The following is an 18,076-nucleotide window of genomic DNA, read 5'->3' as shown; positions in this document are numbered from 1 at the left end:
TTATCTAGGTGTGGAGCAGAGAAAATGAACTCTCACTGCTGGTGGGAGTATAAATTGTTATAACCACTTTGGAGAGCAGTTTGACATCTACTAAAGTTGGAGATGCACATGCCTTTCTTCCATCTAGCAATTCTATTCCTAGGTAAGTAGCCTAGAAAAGCTCACATGTGTGTATAAGGAGTCATATTGCAAGCTACCATTGCAGTATTATTTGTCAGTGTGAAAATTTGGAAGTAACCTAAATAACTACTAATACTCTGAAGAACTAACTTTTGTTACATTCATATGAATGAGTACTTTATCACAGTAAAAACGATTGAACTAGGACTACATATATCAACATCTCAAATGCAGTGTTGAGTGAAACAAATCATTTTCAGAAAGATATATACACTATAACACTATTTAAAATGCTGAATAATAATATTTTGTTTAGAGATACACCATACATTCCTAATGTAACAGTGTAAAGATGTGCATGGTAAACTGAATTTGAGAACAATTACCTGAGAGAGAGGCAGGCAGTGTGATTGGGATCTCATCTGTTTTTGAGAAGTTTTATTTCTTAAGCCGTATGGTAGATAACCTAGTTGTTTATTATATATTTGTCTCTACATTTTATATATCTGAAACATTTCATAATTGAAAAATGAAACTTGCAGTTCTAGGGATTATTTAGATACTTCTCAGAGAAAAAATCTATAACGTATATTGTTGTATAAAACAGCGATACAGCAGACTTTGAGGAAAAGAAGCTGCTCACATTTTAGACAGTTTGGGATGATTTGATTTTACTATAACTGTGAAATAGGTCTTAGATTACTGAATTTCAGTAAGACATTGGAAATTACTGTTTTTATTTAGGTGCCATACCCATCTCTCTGCAGAAGAGAAAGCTGCTGAAAGGAGTCGAAAGGTATTTATAATACATTTAATAGATAAGTACTTATTTAATAAAATTGATAACATTTGTCCTTAGGGTTAAAACAACATTAGGTATGATTTTTTTCCAGGTTTATTTTTACCAGTGGATTAATATAATCCCATTATTTCTCCCAAGAAATTATACTATTACTGCTTCTCCCCCCCCACCCCATTAATTTTTCTAATCCCCTAAGAATAATTTTGAGGAGTTAAAATGAATATGGAGTTTATGAAAATAGATAAACTTATTTGAAAGCTAATTCAGTATTATAATGATTTGATGTAAAAACAAGCTGGCGTTCTTCCTTGTTTAGGCTCATGATTTTCAGTGACCTAAAAAATTACTCTCTTTAATGATAACTAGCAAATCAAGGAGCTATGGAATTATAAACTTTCTTTAATTCTCTTAATAATTTATCTTAAAACATTTTTCAGATATAACAAAAGTCTTCACAATAACTTATTTACATAATCTGTTTTGTTGTTGCTGTTGTGCCCTAATTATTGCGTGCAAGTTATATGCATTTTTTTTCTGTATTTTAATTTGATAATAAATTTTCTATCTTGGTTCATCTTTATTCTTCCAAACCTACTAGTGCACTCTGTATTAATACATAATGGATTTAACTTCAGAAAGGTAATGATTTACATAAGAGTTTTGGGGTACTAATAAGCAAACCGTCTAAGAAATAAAGTTAATTAGAAATATCAGAGATGTGGATACAAAACTAAGAAACTATATGAGACAGGAAATATAATTATTATTCCCTTTGCACGAGTAGTGTTTACAGTGTTACAATAGTGTGGCTACTGTTGATGTTTTAAAAGCTTTTTAACCTATAAATACAATATGGAAGATTTAATTTCAGTCTTGACAAATTTAGAAGTACAAATGATAAATTGGGAGGTGAAAGAAGTAAGAAAAAATAAAGGGAAGGATAAGGGTCCTATTCTTGTTTTATTTACAAAGTGGAAAGGCAAGAGGTACTATCTATAGTTGATGAAATGATAAATTAAGGTAGAATTGTATTGTTTCAAGTTGTAAAGGGAATCAGTAGAAGAACTAAATGATACAACTATTAGGAAGTTGCAGAAATTAATGATACAACTATTAGGAAGATGTGGTGGGGAGCAGTAAGAAGTGGTGTAAGTGAGCTAAATCCTCTTCAGCATGCTGCAAAGTCAGCAGATGGCATCTAAAATTGAAAAGAATAAACTCATTACCATTTTTTATTTAGGGTATAGAACTAAAAACCAGCTAAAAGAATCAAAAAGTGGTAGTTGGTGATGATGCCGGTACAGGTTTGGGGCACAGTTGCTTTTCATTATAAGCTCTTCATGTTTTTATATTTTAAAGTCCATGTGCCTCCATGACTTCTTTTAAAGAGGTAACTTTAAAAATTGAAGTAAAATAAATAAGACTTCCCTGAAAAAGTGCAAAGTTTTGAGTTTTATTGTTAAATAGAGTTGTGGATGTTAGGGTGGGAGGGATGAGTAATCCAGGTGGAAGTAATAGCCTTTGTAGTGGCAGGAATGCATAGGGCCTGGTGTGTTTTGGGAAATTCTAGCAATTAGGAATGGTTGGAGAGAAAGATACTTTTTGGGGGAGTGGCAGTTGATCCTTTACCAAATTATGAAGTGTCTTCCAATATGTTTAAAAAAATTTTTGAAGTGTTCAATACCAGTCAAGATTTCCTTGTTTTTTTCCCCATGTAATTTGTTTCATAAAAACAAGTTTTAAAAAAAAATTAATAATTTATATCACATAAGCTTTTCCAGATCCTCCATTCCCCAAATTCTTCTGTTTTTGAGAACCATTGAAATTTGAGCTAGGAAATGATACGATCACATAAGCTTGTATTAGAATTTACACTATCAGATTGTTGAAGTTAGATTTGGAGGAAGGATAGACTTAGTAGTAAGAGAGACTGTTTTAGATATCCAAAGAAAAGTTGTTGGGTATCTGAAATAGAACAGTGCCATTTGGGATGGAGAAAGAAGGTGAGTAGATGTGAAAAATGTTTAGTATGCAACTTTTGTGTGAACAGGCTCCATCAATTCCTCTAAAACTGAAGCCTGATTACTGGAGTGAAAAACTACAGAAAGAAGCAGAAGCTTTTGCTTATTATCGCCGGACACACACTGCCAATGAGCGGCGGCGGCGTGGTGAAATGAGGGATCTGTTTGAGAAACTGAAGACCACATTGGGATTACTTCATTCTTCCAAGGTTTCCAAAAGTCTTATTCTCACTCGGGTAAGTGTTCTTTGTAAATGACAGACAAGTAATAGCTTGATTAAAAGAATCTTCTAGAGATACTTTGAGAAAGGGAATCCATTGCCATATGGGGGAGATGGAAATAGAGCTTCTTGTATTTAACATTTAAATATAGACTGGTGAATACCCAACAAATCTCTTAGGGGTAAATTATTACGTTGAGTCACAGTAGCTTTATATTCAAAGTCTTATTCTTAACCATCAGAGCTATCATTCCTTAAAATAAAGTTGGAAACTAGACTCTTGTTTACCACATTTTCCATACATTGTCGTTCTTGATAGCACTTACAACAGTGTAAAGCACAAAATAAATAAATGATCAATGGTGATAAACTAGAGCGATGGAAGAAAACTTCCTTATATTATCCTTGAATTAGAGAAGTGTTATTTTTAACATACTTAACAGTTGGCAGTCATTTAAAAAGAAAATTTGAAATATTCAAGCTAATTAAGATAATTTCATTTAAATTGCTTTTAAATAAAAGTTGGAGTAGTACAGGGAAGCATTCATATCCCTCTTGTCCAAAGCTATTTTGAACCAGATTTTACTTAGAGTTTAGAGATTATTTTAAAGTTGATTGTTAAAATCTAAGAGTACACACTGTGTTTTAAAACTTCAACTTCCATGTGAGACCAAGGGAAGAGATGTTTATTTGGTGCAGGATCTATATTTTCTGTAGTACACTTAATAATTTAACTTGTATGGTCAGTTTATTCGAACACCATAATTACATGGAACTTTGAATAGGAAATGAGATCTGGTAGGTTTGTACGGGTTAGTGTGAGATAGTGATACATCCCAAAGTAATTTTGGGCAGAGAATAAAAATATATATGCAGGGCCCCCCTGAGGAGCTGGGGGAAAATGTGGAAATGTTGGACTTCCCCACATGGGTTGTTGCTGATGTTCTCACAGACATTGACGACTGATGGTTTGGTATGCCGAGCCCTCTATTTTGGGGCTTGCCCTTATGAAGCTACTGCAGAGGAGAAGCTAAGCCTGCTTGTCATTGTGCCTAAGAATCGCCCCCAGATAACCTCTTCGTTGCTCAGATGTGGCCCGCCCTCTCTAGCTAAGCCAACTCGGCAGGTGAACTCACTGCCCTCCCCTCTATGTGGAACCTGACTCCCAGGGGTGTATATCTCCCTGGCAATGCAGGATATGACACCTGGGGATGAGCTTGGACCCCGCATCGTGGGATTAAGAACATTTTCTTGACCAAAAGGGGGAAGCAAAATGAAACAAAATAAAGTTTCACACGCTGAGAGATTTCAAATGGAGTTGAGAGGCCACTCTGGTGGGCACTATATATATATACCCCTTTTTAGGTTTTAATGTATTGGAATAGCTAGAAGTAAATACCTGAAACTATCCTAACTGTAACGATTGTATAGCTGTGTAGCTTACAAGGGGTGACAGTGTGATTGTGAAAACCTTGTGGATTGCACTCCCTTTATCCAGGGTATGGATGGATGAGTAGAAAAAGGGGAACAAAAACTCAAATGAAAAATAGGGTAGGATGAAGGGGATGATTTGGATGTTCTTTTTTACTTTTATTTTTTATTCCTATTTTTATTCTTTCTGGTGTAAGGAAAATGTTCAAAAATAGATTGGGGTGATAAATGCACAACTATATGATGGTACTGTGAACAGTTGATTGTAAACCATGGATGACTGTCTGTTATGTGAACATATCTCAGTAAAACTTAATTTATAAAAAAAATCTAAGAGTATAAATGTTCTGTATTGCCTTGCAGTAGCGGAGCATCTGTTAACATTCAGCAATTCTGTTTGGAAATAATCATGAACTATGTTCCCTAGACATATGATCCAGACAACCTCCTGCAGCTTAACAACAAATAATTTCTGAAACATCAAGAATTGTTTTAAATGGCATTGTCAAATTGTTCAAACTATTAGATTAACATTTTTTCATTAAATTGTGTGTAGGTCTCACCCATTTTTAGGAAAGGACGAAGTGATTGACATACTATTTCTGTTCTAGGCTTTCAGCGAAATTCAGGGACTAACAGATCAGGCAGACAAACTGATAGGACAGAAAAACCTCCTGACTCGAAAACGAAATATTTTGATACGGAAAGTGTCGTCTCTTTCAGGTGAGATGGGTGAATGATATCTGGTAAAGAGCATAACTAGTTCAGTGAGGAGAACTCTTCAGTGATCTTTCAGATACTGCTTAGCTTTAAGGCTTGGCTTCCAGAGTTTACAGCAGAGTTATCTTTTGACTGAGAGGAACACTGCTTTTGAATTGTAATCCCTCTTCTATAATTTGGGAGGATATAGTTCAATCAACTGGATTTCAGTTGACTCTTCTGCTCATTTTTTGAGATCATGTAGACAGTTACAATTTATTCCCTATTAACCTATAGGTAAGACAGAAGAAGTGGTCCTGAAGAAGTTAGAGTATATATATGCCAAACAACAAGCACTAGAGGCACAAAAAAGAAAAAAGAAGATGGCATTAGATGCTTTCGATATGTCTCCCAAAACTAGCAAACAGCAGGAAGGATCTTCATCATCTGTAGATCTTGGACAGATGTTTATAAATAACAGGAGGGGGAAACCTTTGATTCTTTCGAGAAAAAGAGACCAAGCTACAGGTAAGAGGGACATTCTTTGTGTTTCTTAATGTAGATGTGAACATCAGTTTTGTGGACTGAACATCTTCTCTTGACCATAGTTTGTTTTATTTAAATGATTAAAGGTGAGATAAACAACATGTAGGCTATTAATGACATTAGATTTTGGTTTTTGGTTTTATACACTCAAGTAAATCCTATGAAGTTACCAGTCGTGGTAACATGACTACCTGTGATAGCAATTTCTAAAGTCACATCTGAGTATTTTCCTTCCAGTGTTTGTTGCAGTAAGTAAATTTATTAAGCTGCTATTTTTTCAGACTTATACATCAGTACTTGATTTCCCTGTAGTTCTGGTCATGAGTTGAGGAAGTTTGGGTCCAGCTGGGACAAATAAATTGGAAAATTTTTTTAAAAATCTAATTTTGTTCAATCAGGCTATATTTTCCATTAAATCATCTATTAATGAATTGTTATCAGGGAATAAAGCAAACTGGTTTTAAATTCTTGCTGTCTCCTATCAGTTTTGGAAGTGAGGCTATCTATTGATTTTATGTTACTTGGTTATGTCCTTAGAGAAAGGTATATCCTTTTTTACTCTGGGTAACCCTGTATATGAACCAGGAAATCTGTTTTGTTATATTATAACAAAGATAGAAGGTAGTGAAAATGGATACTGACACATGAGTAGTTAGTTTTCACATTGCAGAAGCAAATGATGTTATTGCTAAGAAAGGCTTTTAATGACTGTTTAATCCAGTTACCTCATTTCACAGATGGGGAAACGTATGTCTAAAAACTTGAAGTAATCACTTATAAGTGTACAGGAAGGCACACTTAGGGGTAGAATCATGTATGCTTTCATTCTTCCACATCCTAACTCATTATCAAGACCTAAATTTGTCTTGATTATTTGGAATAGCTGTGCAATATTTTGTTGTGTTGGCTGAAACTATCATTGAAAAAGTGGTTCCACAACCTCTGTTCCTCAACAAATAATAAATTCTCTCCCTTAGGAGACTCAATGGACAGGTAACCATTAATCAGTGGAAAGATGTTTATAAAGTAAATTCCAAGTTGAGGTTCCTTAAGTAAATTTGAATTTTTTTTGCTTTTTAAGTAAGGGTGTGGTTTTAGAGATGTCTGCTAGACTTGTGTACTACACTAGCCTTAGTTGAAAGTCTTTTATCCTTAACTAACTTCCCATCTTCCTTACAGAAAATACCTCACCCTCTAACACTCCACACACCTCTGCCAACCTCGTGATGACTCCGCAAGGGCAACTGCTCACCTTAAAAGGTCCCCTATTTTCAGGACCAGTGGTAACTGTTTCTCCTGCTCTCTTAGAAGCAGATCTGAAGCCTCAAGTTGCCAGCAGTGCTGTGGCTCAATCAGGTATGTCATAAATGTTATCTTGTATAGGTATTGAAAAAGAGTTGTCCCTGGTATCTTTCAGTGATAGAGAAAGCCTTGGAATGTGATCTGTAACAGTAAAAAGCTGTTCTGTTAGCATTTTGGTTGATGGGAGATGATCCTTTTTAAAACATGTTAAGCTTGATGTATGGTAATGTTGGTCTGTTTTACCTGGGATTGGGAACTATTTTGTGAACTATAGCTATGTCTCGGAATGTATGTATGTATGTAGTATTGGTATATAAACAAAAATATAAAAATAAATATATAACTTAATTCCTAACTAGGAAGAGAATAGACAAGGTTGGTCAAAGTGAAAGAAAAATGTTACTTGGTTATGTCCTTAGAGAAAGGTATATCCTTTTTTTACTCTGAGGAGTCATTGTCTTAGCTCTTGTTATTGATAAATATTTAACAATTTTGGGTTGTACTTAGGGATGGTGCACTCCTACATTACTATCCTGATTCAATTTGAGCACCACTCCTTTTTTGGGGTAGAGGATGGGGATTGAAAAGGAAGTCTCACTTTGGTGATTTGAGTTCCAGGCATATATATATATATATATATTGCCTTTTGAATCCAAATATTTAATATTTTCATTAAACGTGACAATATATATTTTTATTAAGATGAAAGATAGCCTTACCAATACTTAAATCCAAGTTACTTTGTTGCCATTGTCAGCCCCTGCAGTTTCTGTAGCTACTGCTAAACCCAATCTGGAGAAGTGGTCCTTTACTCTTACAGTGCTTCATTTCCTATGGCTTCATTTTCCCCTCAGAGTAGCAGTTAATTGCGTGAACAGAATCAAGATGCATTTCTCCCTCAGGATAAAGAATTAACTTGGGGAGCATTTCTATAAAAGGAATAAATGGAACTTTTATTAATACTGGAATATCAAAGAGCCTTTTGGTTAGATTTATTTGATTGTTTGCCTGTTAGGGTAGGTCTGTAATTTGAAGAACTAGTATTTCTTTTATCTTCTTAAGAGTAGACTGGTGAATTTTTACTATAGTTGGTCAGTGAGTGTGGTAGAGAGGGAGATGCTCACCACTGTATATCTAAATGAGTTTTTCTTTTCTTTCTTTCTTTTTTTTTCCCCAGAAAATGATGACTTATTTATGATGCCAAGAATTGTTAATGTGACATCATTGGCCACAGAGGGAGGTTTGGTAGATACAGGTGGCAGCAAATATCCTCACGAAGTTCCTGATGGCAAGCCACCTGACCACCTGAAAGATACCATCAGGAATGAAGATAATGCCTTTGAAAATTCGGGAAGAGTCTCTTCCAGAGGCAACCATAGGGATGGCAGAGTGGCGTTGGGTCCAACAAAGGTTTTTCTGGCAAACAAAGATTCTGGTTTTCCACAAATAGTTGATGTTTCCTGTATGCAGGAAGCACAGGAGTTCTTATCTAAAAAGATTCCTGGTGATATGCGAGGGATCCAGTATAAATGGAAAGATAGTGAATCAAGAGGGGAAAGACTGAAGACAAAGGAATCAACATTTCATAAATTAAAGATGAAAGATCTCAAGGACTCAAGCGTAGAGATGGAATTGAGAAAAGTAGCATCGGCTATAGAGGAAGTAGCACTGGATCCCAGTGAACTGCTAACTAACATGGAAGATGAGGATGATACTGATGAGACACTGACTTCTCTGCTTAGTGAGATTGCATTTCTTAATCAACAACTAAATGATGACTCTGTTAGCCTGGCTGAACTGCCCAGCCCTATGGGTACAGAGTTCCCAGGGGATGCTCGACAGGCTTTTATCAGTAAGCTTCCTCCTGGGAACAGAGCAACTTTCCAGGTTGGCCACTTGGAAACTGGTTTGAAAGAGTTGCCTGATGTGCAAGAGAGGAGTGACTCCATCAGTCCCCTCCTCTTGCATTTGGAAGATGATGACCTTTCTGAAAATGAAAAACAACTTGCAGAACCAGCTTCTGAGCCAGATGTCCTTAAGATTGTTATTGATTCTGAGATAAAGGATTCCCTCCTTTCCCACAGAAAAGCCAGTGATGGAGGGAAGAGTACTTCTGGCCTCCCTGCAGAGCCTGAAAGTGTGTCCTCACCCCCTACCCTACACATGAAGACTGGCCTAGAGAACAGCAGCACAGATACTTTGTGGAGACCAATGCCAAAGTTGGCACCTCTAGGTTTAAAAGTAGCTAATCCTTCCAGTGATGTAGATGGTCAGAGTCTGAAGGTGATGCCTTCCTTGGCACCTGTAGCTGCCAAAATTGGGTCTGCTGGACACAAACCGAACTTAACAGGGAGTGACCAAGAAGGCCGGGAGAGCAAGGTGATGCCTACATTGGCACCCGTTGTGGCTAAATTGGGCAACTCTGGGGCTTCACCAAGTTCTACGAGGAAATGAACTTAACTTGTCCTCTGGCAGAAGCCAGGCTGTGAGGGGAAATTGAATCTCATCTCCTTTCTGTGTAGGCATCTGCTAGTTTGTGTCATGGAACTATAATCCTTGACTTCAATGATGCAGTGGATAATGATGGAGAAAGGGGGTGAAGGATGCTGACCCTGGTATAAGAATTACTACTATGAAATTCTGATCATGTTAAAAATGTGTTACCTCAATTGTGGTGCTGGGTCCCCTCATCCTCTAAGAAGATGTGATCCATTACTGAACATGAGGTGCCCCTCTTACCCAAGGAATTGATGACAAAACTCTGGGTCCACAGGACATTGGTCCCTAGTTCTTCCCTCCCAGAGAAAAAGCTGCTTGCGACTTTGGAGTTGCTATGAACTGAACTGTAGCTGGTAACTGTAGGTCTGTTAAATCTGAAATCCAAGGAATGTGATATGTTTGTACAAAGGAATACAGAAGAGAGAGTTTTTTGGTTGGTGTTTCAAGAGTAGGGAGAGGTAGTATGGGTACCATGGAATACCAAAGTGAAGGACTTTGTGTCATTCAGCAAAATTTTCTCTTCTTTCATATCCCAAGTAGCTTCCATTCCCTTACCTGTTCAATCAGAATTACAAATTCAAACCTTCTGGTCAAGTAGGGATGCTTTTTTCGTTTTTATCATTAAGCTAATTATTTTGAGATGTTTAAAAAAACAAACAAAAACAGTTCTCTCTTACTGTCTTTGTGGGTGTTGAAAAGACCATTTCACAGTGCCAGGGATTTCTACCTGGAATAGTTGTTTTGGAGGTAGGTACAGAGGGAGCTCCCCTTTTCCCAGATTACATAACTCAAGAGACAGCTAAAATGAAAAGCATTCCCTCCCCAAACCAGAGACAGTGGCCAAAATAAAAAAAAAATTGTGGGGTTGGATATTTCTCATATCAAACCCGCCTCCTGGTGCTTGAAGGTTTCACTCACTATTACCTGCACAGGATGTAAAGAAAAGAAAGTCACAGTAGGCATTCTTTACCAGGGAAATAAGGCAGTATTTGAATCACAAGATATATTTTTTATTATCTGCTACCATGGATTCAATGATCTGTAGAGCTTTTTCACTCATTAGCTGTCAGGCTGTGAAGTGCTGACAGCTTGTAAAGATATTTATATTTTTGTATAGTTGTTTTCATAGATTTCTCAAAGGCTGAAGTTTTCAACCTAGAAGATGAGATTTGTATTGAGTATAGAAATGTTTCCTATCTAGTTTGTAAATAATCATGGTGCACTTGAGGGGTCTCTTGGAAACTCCTGGGGGCAAGAATCACTGTTCTGCAAATGTATAGACTGGGATTTAACTGCTGCATTTTGCCTTTCTTAAATAATTATATTTTGGAATGTAACCCCTATTCTGTCTTCATTGACAGAATTTGCTTGTGTTGTTAAACACTAACACAGGAGCTTCCAAAGCCTGGGCTGTGCCTAGGTGATACTATTTCTTCTGCCTAACCCTGCCTTCTCTATCCCAAATCCTATTCAGCATATCTTCAGACCTAGGTTGTGAGACCAACTTTGAATGGTTCTAGCCAGTGAATTATTATTTCCCATGGTTGGTTCCCTTTGTATTAACTCTAATAATCAACAGACTGAAAAGGATGGAAAAAACTGTTTCCTTTGCAAATTGCAGTAGGAGCAAATTTTTTGTTGGTTTTGTGCTACTGCCTTCCTAGACCTCCTCATTAGCACTTAACCTTCCCTCTGAAAGTTACTGGAGAAGCTTGAAGTAGGCAAAGAACACGCCTCAGCTTCTCATTAACCCTCTCACTCCTCTTTACCCAGCAGATTTCATTTAATGCCTTAGTCAAGGAGTCCAGCACCTGTCTCCCCCACTAATAATAATTGTCCTTGGAGATTCTAGTACTTTAATCCAGGTATAGCAGTTTCCCATTACTTCCTTGCTTGTCCCTTTCCCATATTTCCTCCTGACTTCCAAAGGCTCTTGTGGCTTTTGAGGGTCAGCCAAGGAAGCAGACAAGTGAGCAAACAATCCTCAGGAAAAGAAGGACCATTTTATTTTAGCTACTGAGCACTGTTCCCTTTTTAGAATAAAATAGACAAGTAATAATCTCAAGTGGAGGATATTTGATTCTGTTTATGAGAGATGTATGAAGAAGGGAATAAGGGATGATTCCAGGTGTTCAGGGAAAGCTGCAGATGTCATTATAAACCCCTAAGAAAGGGTGTTCTCAAGACCTTTTACAACTAGGGAGTCATCAGGGCCAATTTGAGGAGGACTCCGTCTTCAGAACAATCCTGCAGTCTTGACAGAAATCTAAAATCTCCCCAAACTCCTACCCTTTAATTTTTATCCCAGGAGAAACTGATCTATGAAAATTACATGTATAATTATGAAAGATGTAGTTGAGTGAAAGGAGTTGAGGAATCTGGAGGACAGTGAGCTCTCACCCTAACTCTGTAAGAAGCATGATCTCACTAGACCAATAATTCGCCTTTTTTATACATCTGTAAATAAATGGAATGTTTTTAAGAATATAATTATGTCAGATCTAGCCTTTTCTTTATATATTAAATATATATCTTTCCTTTTCTGCTTTTGAAAAATGACTTATTTTTTTAGAAACCTGAGAACAGGAGAGGTTTGATGACTGAAAGGCAGAATGTTTAAATCTGAAGTAAATCAGTTATAATAATTAAAGCAGGACTTGGTATTGGGAGGTTTGTACTGAATTGGAACAGAAAATCCTAATGCCCTGAGGCAGAATTAAGAGAAGTGCCAGCGAAGTAGTTTTATCATAGGAATTCCTTCCTGTTCTCAAAGTTTCTGACATGCCATTTGGGGAGGTTTTTGGTGTTTTAATTCTTGTAGCATGTTCTCCCTGGAGACTTCAAAATTTTGTACATCCAGATATCAAGTATGTCTCAACAGGTCTCTGTTGTTTAGTGAAGAAAGGCTAGCCTCATAGTACCAAGGTGTGGAAGGCACTATACCTATTACTGAGGGGAGTAATGGGACATGATCACAATCTTAGTGGCCAAGGCCAATAAGTCAGTTTCTTAAGGCAAGATATATGTTAACTAGTATCACAATTTACCAAAACTTTTATTAAAGGAGTCCTTTACACATTGAAGTACCCTAATCTATTTAAGGTCACTAACAGATCAAGTCCAATTGTATGAACTTCTTACAGATTGTACACTTTGTATAATTTTAGAGTAAATGCAGTAGTTTTTTTCTAGAATTATGGATGAAGTAGCTGATACTAGGCCTTTCTGTACCAAGTTTGAGAATGCTGTGAACAGAGAAGAAAGGCAGACAATTCATATATTACTTTGGGCAGGCTTTAGTAGTAGAGGTATATTTTTTCTAACTATACTGGTTTAGATATTTGAAATGGAACTGAGATAAGGTGAATTGAGAGATATACTTTGAAGACAGATCTAAAAAGTAGTGATAATCCTTACCCCTCACTCCCAGAAGTTTAAAAACAAAAACAAAAACAAAAAAACAATGCAAGTGTAGGCAGTATATTTTTAGGTACTTTTACAGAGTGACTGATAACTAAGAATCAGAATACATTTCTTGCCCAGAATTTTCCATTTTGAAGAAAGTGCTTAAGGGCTTCAATATTTCATGCCATTGTATTATTTCTAACGAAATTTTACATGGGCATGAGTGACTGGGTGCAGAGAAATTTTAAGCTGAGGAGTTCAGAGTCACTGCCATTTGGAAAAAAATTAATGCATATTTGAAGTTACATTAGGGGGAAATTGATATATACAACTGTTTAGTGGAGGCAATAACTAGTATATTAAATGAGTGAACTGCTCAAGAAAGGCACATAAATGTTGAAAAATGAAAATGGAGGTATGTGTCTCGGAGGGTGGGAAGACATAACTATGGGTTAAGTTGTAAATTTTGAGACTCAAATTTAAGCTCTACTAAATCCTTCTATTTTTGTAAACTGCTGTTAGAAAAGATTTTGTTAAATAGGAAAGCAGTCTTGGAAGCATTTGTTTCGCTATCCATCCTCTTTCCAACTGCAAGCATTGGTCTCAGCTGTCCCACAGTGCCTTGCATGTAAAGGTGCTCAATAAATATTTGGATTGATGAGCAAATATTTACTCTAGCCTGTCAGTTTTCCAGGATCTTATAACTGCACCTTGTTTGCATGTTAAACCTAGGATAAATTTCAAAATATGATCTAATAAGCATAATGCTAAATAGACAATTGTATCATTATTCCCAGATACCTAGAGTTCTATAATGTGAGAAACCCCATGTATACATGTTCAGGACATACACAAGCAGAATAAAAAGTGAAATAGCATATGGATGCTGAAATACTTATGTCAAGGTCAACTGCATTTTGGAGGATGGGATGGCAAGTACTTAATTTGAGTGGAGGAAGAGAAGTACTTCTATTCACACTGAACCTGGGACTATTATTTTCTGAGTAATTTGTGAAGCATGGAAACAGCTTATTCCCATGTTGGCATCTCAAAGGCTGCATGGTACCTAGACAATAAAAATTGGACTGAATTTGTGAAGAATTAGTGAGTGGCTTGGCCCTTGACTGGAAGTATCTAGATTCCAGACTTACAAAATCCCCTCATTACACTGTTCTTAGTTGTTTTTCATCTAGATCAGCAAGGAAAGCAGGAACTTGGATTTGCCTCAGCAGCTTCAGCCTCAATGGAGGGTAATTTGGGGAACATTTTCTCAGAATAAACCAGGATAGCTTTGGACAGGAAATAACCAGTGGTACTTTGTAAACCCATTTACCTGGCCATGAGTGGGTAGGTAAGTGAGGAGCCACTAGTGGGCACAAAAATGATTGGAAAAGGATTAGGAACAAGACACATTCTTACCTTGTTTCATGGGTGAAAGTGACAGTTGCTGGAGTCTGGTGCATACAAAGACACAAGATGGTAACGTTTTTTAGCAGTGTTATATTGGTTTCTACTCCAGAGGAGAGTGGAAACTAGCAAGGAGTTTTGGGACCCAATTCTCTATTTCATACTCTTGTAGGTAGTGGCTCTTGCCTCCTTCCTCCAGGTTTGAGAAGTAATTTTTAAAATCCAGTTTTATATCCCATTACATCTGCAGTGCATGGTTGAAGGGAAGGAAGCCTCATGTCTCTGGTAGCTATTGCTGATTGGTCTTCTAGGAGGTTATGTCCCTGAACTCTGTGTCAACCTGTGAGGTTTTACATATCTCATTTTTAACACATTACAGTACATATAAGTACATGCCTGCTTGGCCACTTGGTTGTACAAAGCCCAGTCCTCTGGGCTTAAGATCCCTCCCCCTCTTCCTAACATGTAATCTCTCCCGGGGATTCCAAGGATCTGGAGAGGGTGAAAGAGGCACATCAGTGTTTATTCAGAAGTCTTTTGGCTTAGGCTAGCCTTTTCGTAGAGCAGTTTATTGCAGTAACAACGAAATGGAAATTCCTGGGACTCCTTATAACACACTTAGGCTGAGACACTTATGCAATATGAATACGTATAGGTATTCTTGTGTCGCCTTCCACCCACCCTCCACCCATGAGCTAGAAAAACTGCCATTAAATATAGTGCCAGACAGCTTATAACAGTTACCTCACCAGGTAACAGTCCTAGGGAAAAGAATTCACAAGTAAATTTTAACAGGAGCGAGGAAGAGATCCGGAGCGACAAAATCCTGATTAATTATGCATGACAGCGTGGTGGGACGTGGAGGCTAAAGGTGTCTTTAAAACAAATACTTTCCATAGGCACGTTGTTTCTCTTCCCTTCCTTCCATCATGGCCAATCAGAAGGCCCAGTGCAAAACACCGTTATTAGCGATTGAGCGAGTTACTCCGAAGAGCCATTTCCACGTGGTTAGTTTAAATCGATTGGCAATGGGAGCAGAGCTTTACGGCTGTACTTCAATCTTGTAATTCTGAGCTAGGAGTTAGTTTCAACTCTGGTCCCTCGGGCCTATCAAATAAATGCCAACTTTACCACCCTGGGGGCGTGGTTATCGCCTTGGGACTCTGGGAAGTGCAGTTTTCTCCGAGGGACCAGGCCTGATAACACCCCAAAAGGCTTGACTCTCTTAATTCTGAAGCCATGTTCCGATGACCTTCCTCTAAGAGCGGTACCCACAACTGCCCGGTCCGGAATCCGTGGTTCTCGGGTCCCATTTCTTGCTTTCTAGGCTCTTTCCTTGGCTCCGCCCGGGTAAATCTTGCGCGTCCACTCTGGGAACGCCCTCCTGGATACGGACGCACCCCCTTGCTTCGGCTCCGCCTACCCAGCCGGTAGCTTGGCCCAGGCAGTAGTTCGCGGTTTGAGCCGCTCGTGCCACCATAGCTGCTGCTGCGGCTGCCGCGGCGGAGCTGAAATCGCCGAGCGCGATGCCTGAGGGCGCTGTGAGCCGCGACGCTCTCGCGCCCCGGGGCTGGTGAGGCTGGACCCGAGCGGGGGCGCTGACGAGTAGTAGGGGCTTCTGAGGGGGATGAAAGAGAAAGGTCTAGGGCCCGTGTGGAGCCGAAAGCAAACTCCAGAGGATCGGGGGAGGGGGAGGGAGGCTCCCGTGGCAAAACGGGCTGCTGTTGGGCCAGGACGAGCTCCGCCGCGCCGAGTATCCCCGTGGCCGCCGGCGCAGGTGCCTAGAGCCCCCTGAGGAACTCCTCAGTGGCCTCGGCGGCCTCCCTTGTGCACCGCAGTTGCTTTGGGAACAGTTGAGAATTAACGGGGTCCATACCAGTCAGCAGCCCTACTTGGGCCCGTCCCATCCCACCAGTAAAAATGCCTCTGGCAGGCATGGGCCTGGCATTTCTTAGTGGCTCAGGATTCCTCACCCCATCCCCACCCCACCCCCTTTTTTCATTTGTCTGTCCTTCCACATTATAAGAAACCGCGCAGGGTTTTGGAGCGGGGATGAAGTTGCTATAGGGTAAGGGAGAGGATAATACCAAGAGGTAAGAGCTGCAGACAATTAAGCAGAAGGTAAGACATCTGCTTTGATGCTAAGGTGGTCTCTGCCATCTCAGGTCAGTGATAGGGCATACTGGAAGGCCCTGCAAAGTGGGAAGGCCGTGCCGCTGTTGAGACAGGTCCTAAGACTGGGCCAGGGACTGTCCCAAGCGGTTCCACATCATGATGGCTGTGGAAGGGTCAACCATTACCAGCCGGATCAAGAACCTGTTGCGATCCCCATCCATCAAACTACGCAGGAGTAAGGCAGGAAACCGGCGAGAGGACCTCAGCTCCAAGGTGAGTCCTAGTATTGGGAGCCACCCCTTTTCAACCCTCCCTTCCTCTGCTCCCTGTTCCTCTTTAATCTTCCTTTTCCTTTTTGGTTCTAAAAGATTAAATGTGCCCCTCAAGTAGGCATTGATTCAGTTTTAGGTTGAAGGAACAGAGCAGCAAGGGTGGGTATGCTGAGACTCATCCATGAGAACAGTTGAATAGGAAGAAGGCCATCCTGGGTTCAGTCCTGGCCTCCTACAAACCAACTTTGTGCTTGGGGAAGCCAATTGATATGGTATGACTCAGTTTCTCTTCTTGAAAGAGGATAGTGGACCTCATACCCTGTTAAGGACTAAGCTGTGACTAATGCAGCTGCAGGTTTGTTTCACAGCTGGGGTTATGTAAGAGTTGTAGTAGCAGAAAGAAGTATGCTAAAACACCTAGTCTGAGGAATTGGCCTGTTAAATGCTCTTGGCTGGGGTCAAAACAGTTTATGTGTCTTTTTTAAGAGGCCTAAACTGATTTGACTGGAGATTCTTGGCTTTTGAGGAATACCATGCAAGTAGCCAGATGTCTGCTAGCAAAACAGTTTGCCACTGAACATTACTTATCTCATTCACTCTATGCCAAGAGCCAGATCCTACCCAGCTACAGAAGTTCCTCAGAGGCAAAGTCCCTTTCCATCTCCTATTTGTCTGGATTTTGGTCCTTATGATTTTTTTCAACTTTGTTGAGCTCCACCACTTTGAGAATACCAAAGTGGACTAAATTTGTTTAATCCCTGAGGGAATCCTGGGCTTTGTTCCCATAAAATCAGATTAGACTTTTGTGTCTTATTAGCAGCCTATAAACACAATAGCCTTGTGTGATACAGGATTGCTACAGGCAGAGGCATTTCAGACAGCAGCGTTTTATTGCCTTGCCTGTGTCTCTTCCGAGATGACTAAACCCCATGAGGAATGACTTAAAGTGCTGATATACAACATGGCAGGTTTTTGGGAGGACTCAGGTCAGATTCCTATTCCTTAGCAGATCCTTAATTGGATTTGATCAGAAGGTGAACAACTTTACTGTATATTTCAGCAGAGATTGAAAGTCTTGTGGAAAGCAAACCTGTGCTTATTTTTAAGTGGCATGTGAGAGGCCCCCAGTTGTGTTAAAGCCTATTTTGTGTCTTCACAGTGCTTATAAATGTATGATACATATTTATATACGCTGCTTCCGTGATATGTTGAAAGTCAACGTAAATGGTGGACTAGA

At 39.1% G+C, this 18,076-nt stretch overlaps 2 protein-coding genes across 17 annotated transcripts in view; both read left to right on the top strand.

Annotated features, from left to right (window-relative positions):
- Positions 1 to 14,146, top strand: part of MGA (MAX dimerization protein MGA) — a 172,877-nt gene extending 158,731 nt beyond the window's left edge. For 9 of the 12 annotated variants that reach the window (XM_037834252.1, XM_037834254.1, XM_037834251.1 and 6 more), the window contains 6 exons: positions 865 to 916; positions 2,973 to 3,179; positions 5,206 to 5,317; positions 5,591 to 5,821; positions 7,019 to 7,195; positions 8,319 to 14,146. In XM_037834252.1, coding sequence (XP_037690180.1) covers positions 865 to 916; positions 2,973 to 3,179; positions 5,206 to 5,317; positions 5,591 to 5,821; positions 7,019 to 7,195; positions 8,319 to 9,595 — 2,056 coding nt within the window. In that variant the 3' untranslated portion in view covers positions 9,596 to 14,146. The remainder of the gene's footprint in view (positions 1 to 864; positions 917 to 2,972; positions 3,180 to 5,205; positions 5,318 to 5,590; positions 5,822 to 7,018; positions 7,196 to 8,318) is intronic. The other 3 variants (XM_037834258.1, XM_037834259.1, XM_037834256.1) reach the window with 1 other exon arrangement.
- A 1,752-nt stretch (positions 14,147 to 15,898) lies between these two features.
- Positions 15,899 to 18,076, top strand: part of MAPKBP1 (mitogen-activated protein kinase binding protein 1) — a 57,180-nt gene continuing 55,002 nt past the window's right edge. For 3 of the 5 annotated variants that reach the window (XM_037834245.1, XM_037834244.1, XM_037834242.1), the window contains exons 1-2: positions 15,899 to 16,025; positions 16,618 to 16,840. In XM_037834245.1, coding sequence (XP_037690173.1) covers positions 16,724 to 16,840 — 117 coding nt within the window. In that variant the 5' untranslated portion in view covers positions 15,899 to 16,025; positions 16,618 to 16,723. Of the gene's footprint in view, positions 16,026 to 16,099; positions 16,841 to 18,076 lie in introns of those variants that run through there. The other 2 variants (XM_037834243.1, XM_037834247.1) reach the window with 2 other exon arrangements.

This window comes from Choloepus didactylus, chromosome 4, assembly GCF_015220235.1.
Source record: "Choloepus didactylus isolate mChoDid1 chromosome 4, mChoDid1.pri, whole genome shotgun sequence".
Taxonomy (NCBI): Eukaryota; Metazoa; Chordata; class Mammalia; order Pilosa; family Megalonychidae; genus Choloepus; species Choloepus didactylus.
Note: the sequence above shows the minus strand (reverse complement) of the source record. Positions and strands in the feature narration are given on the sequence as shown.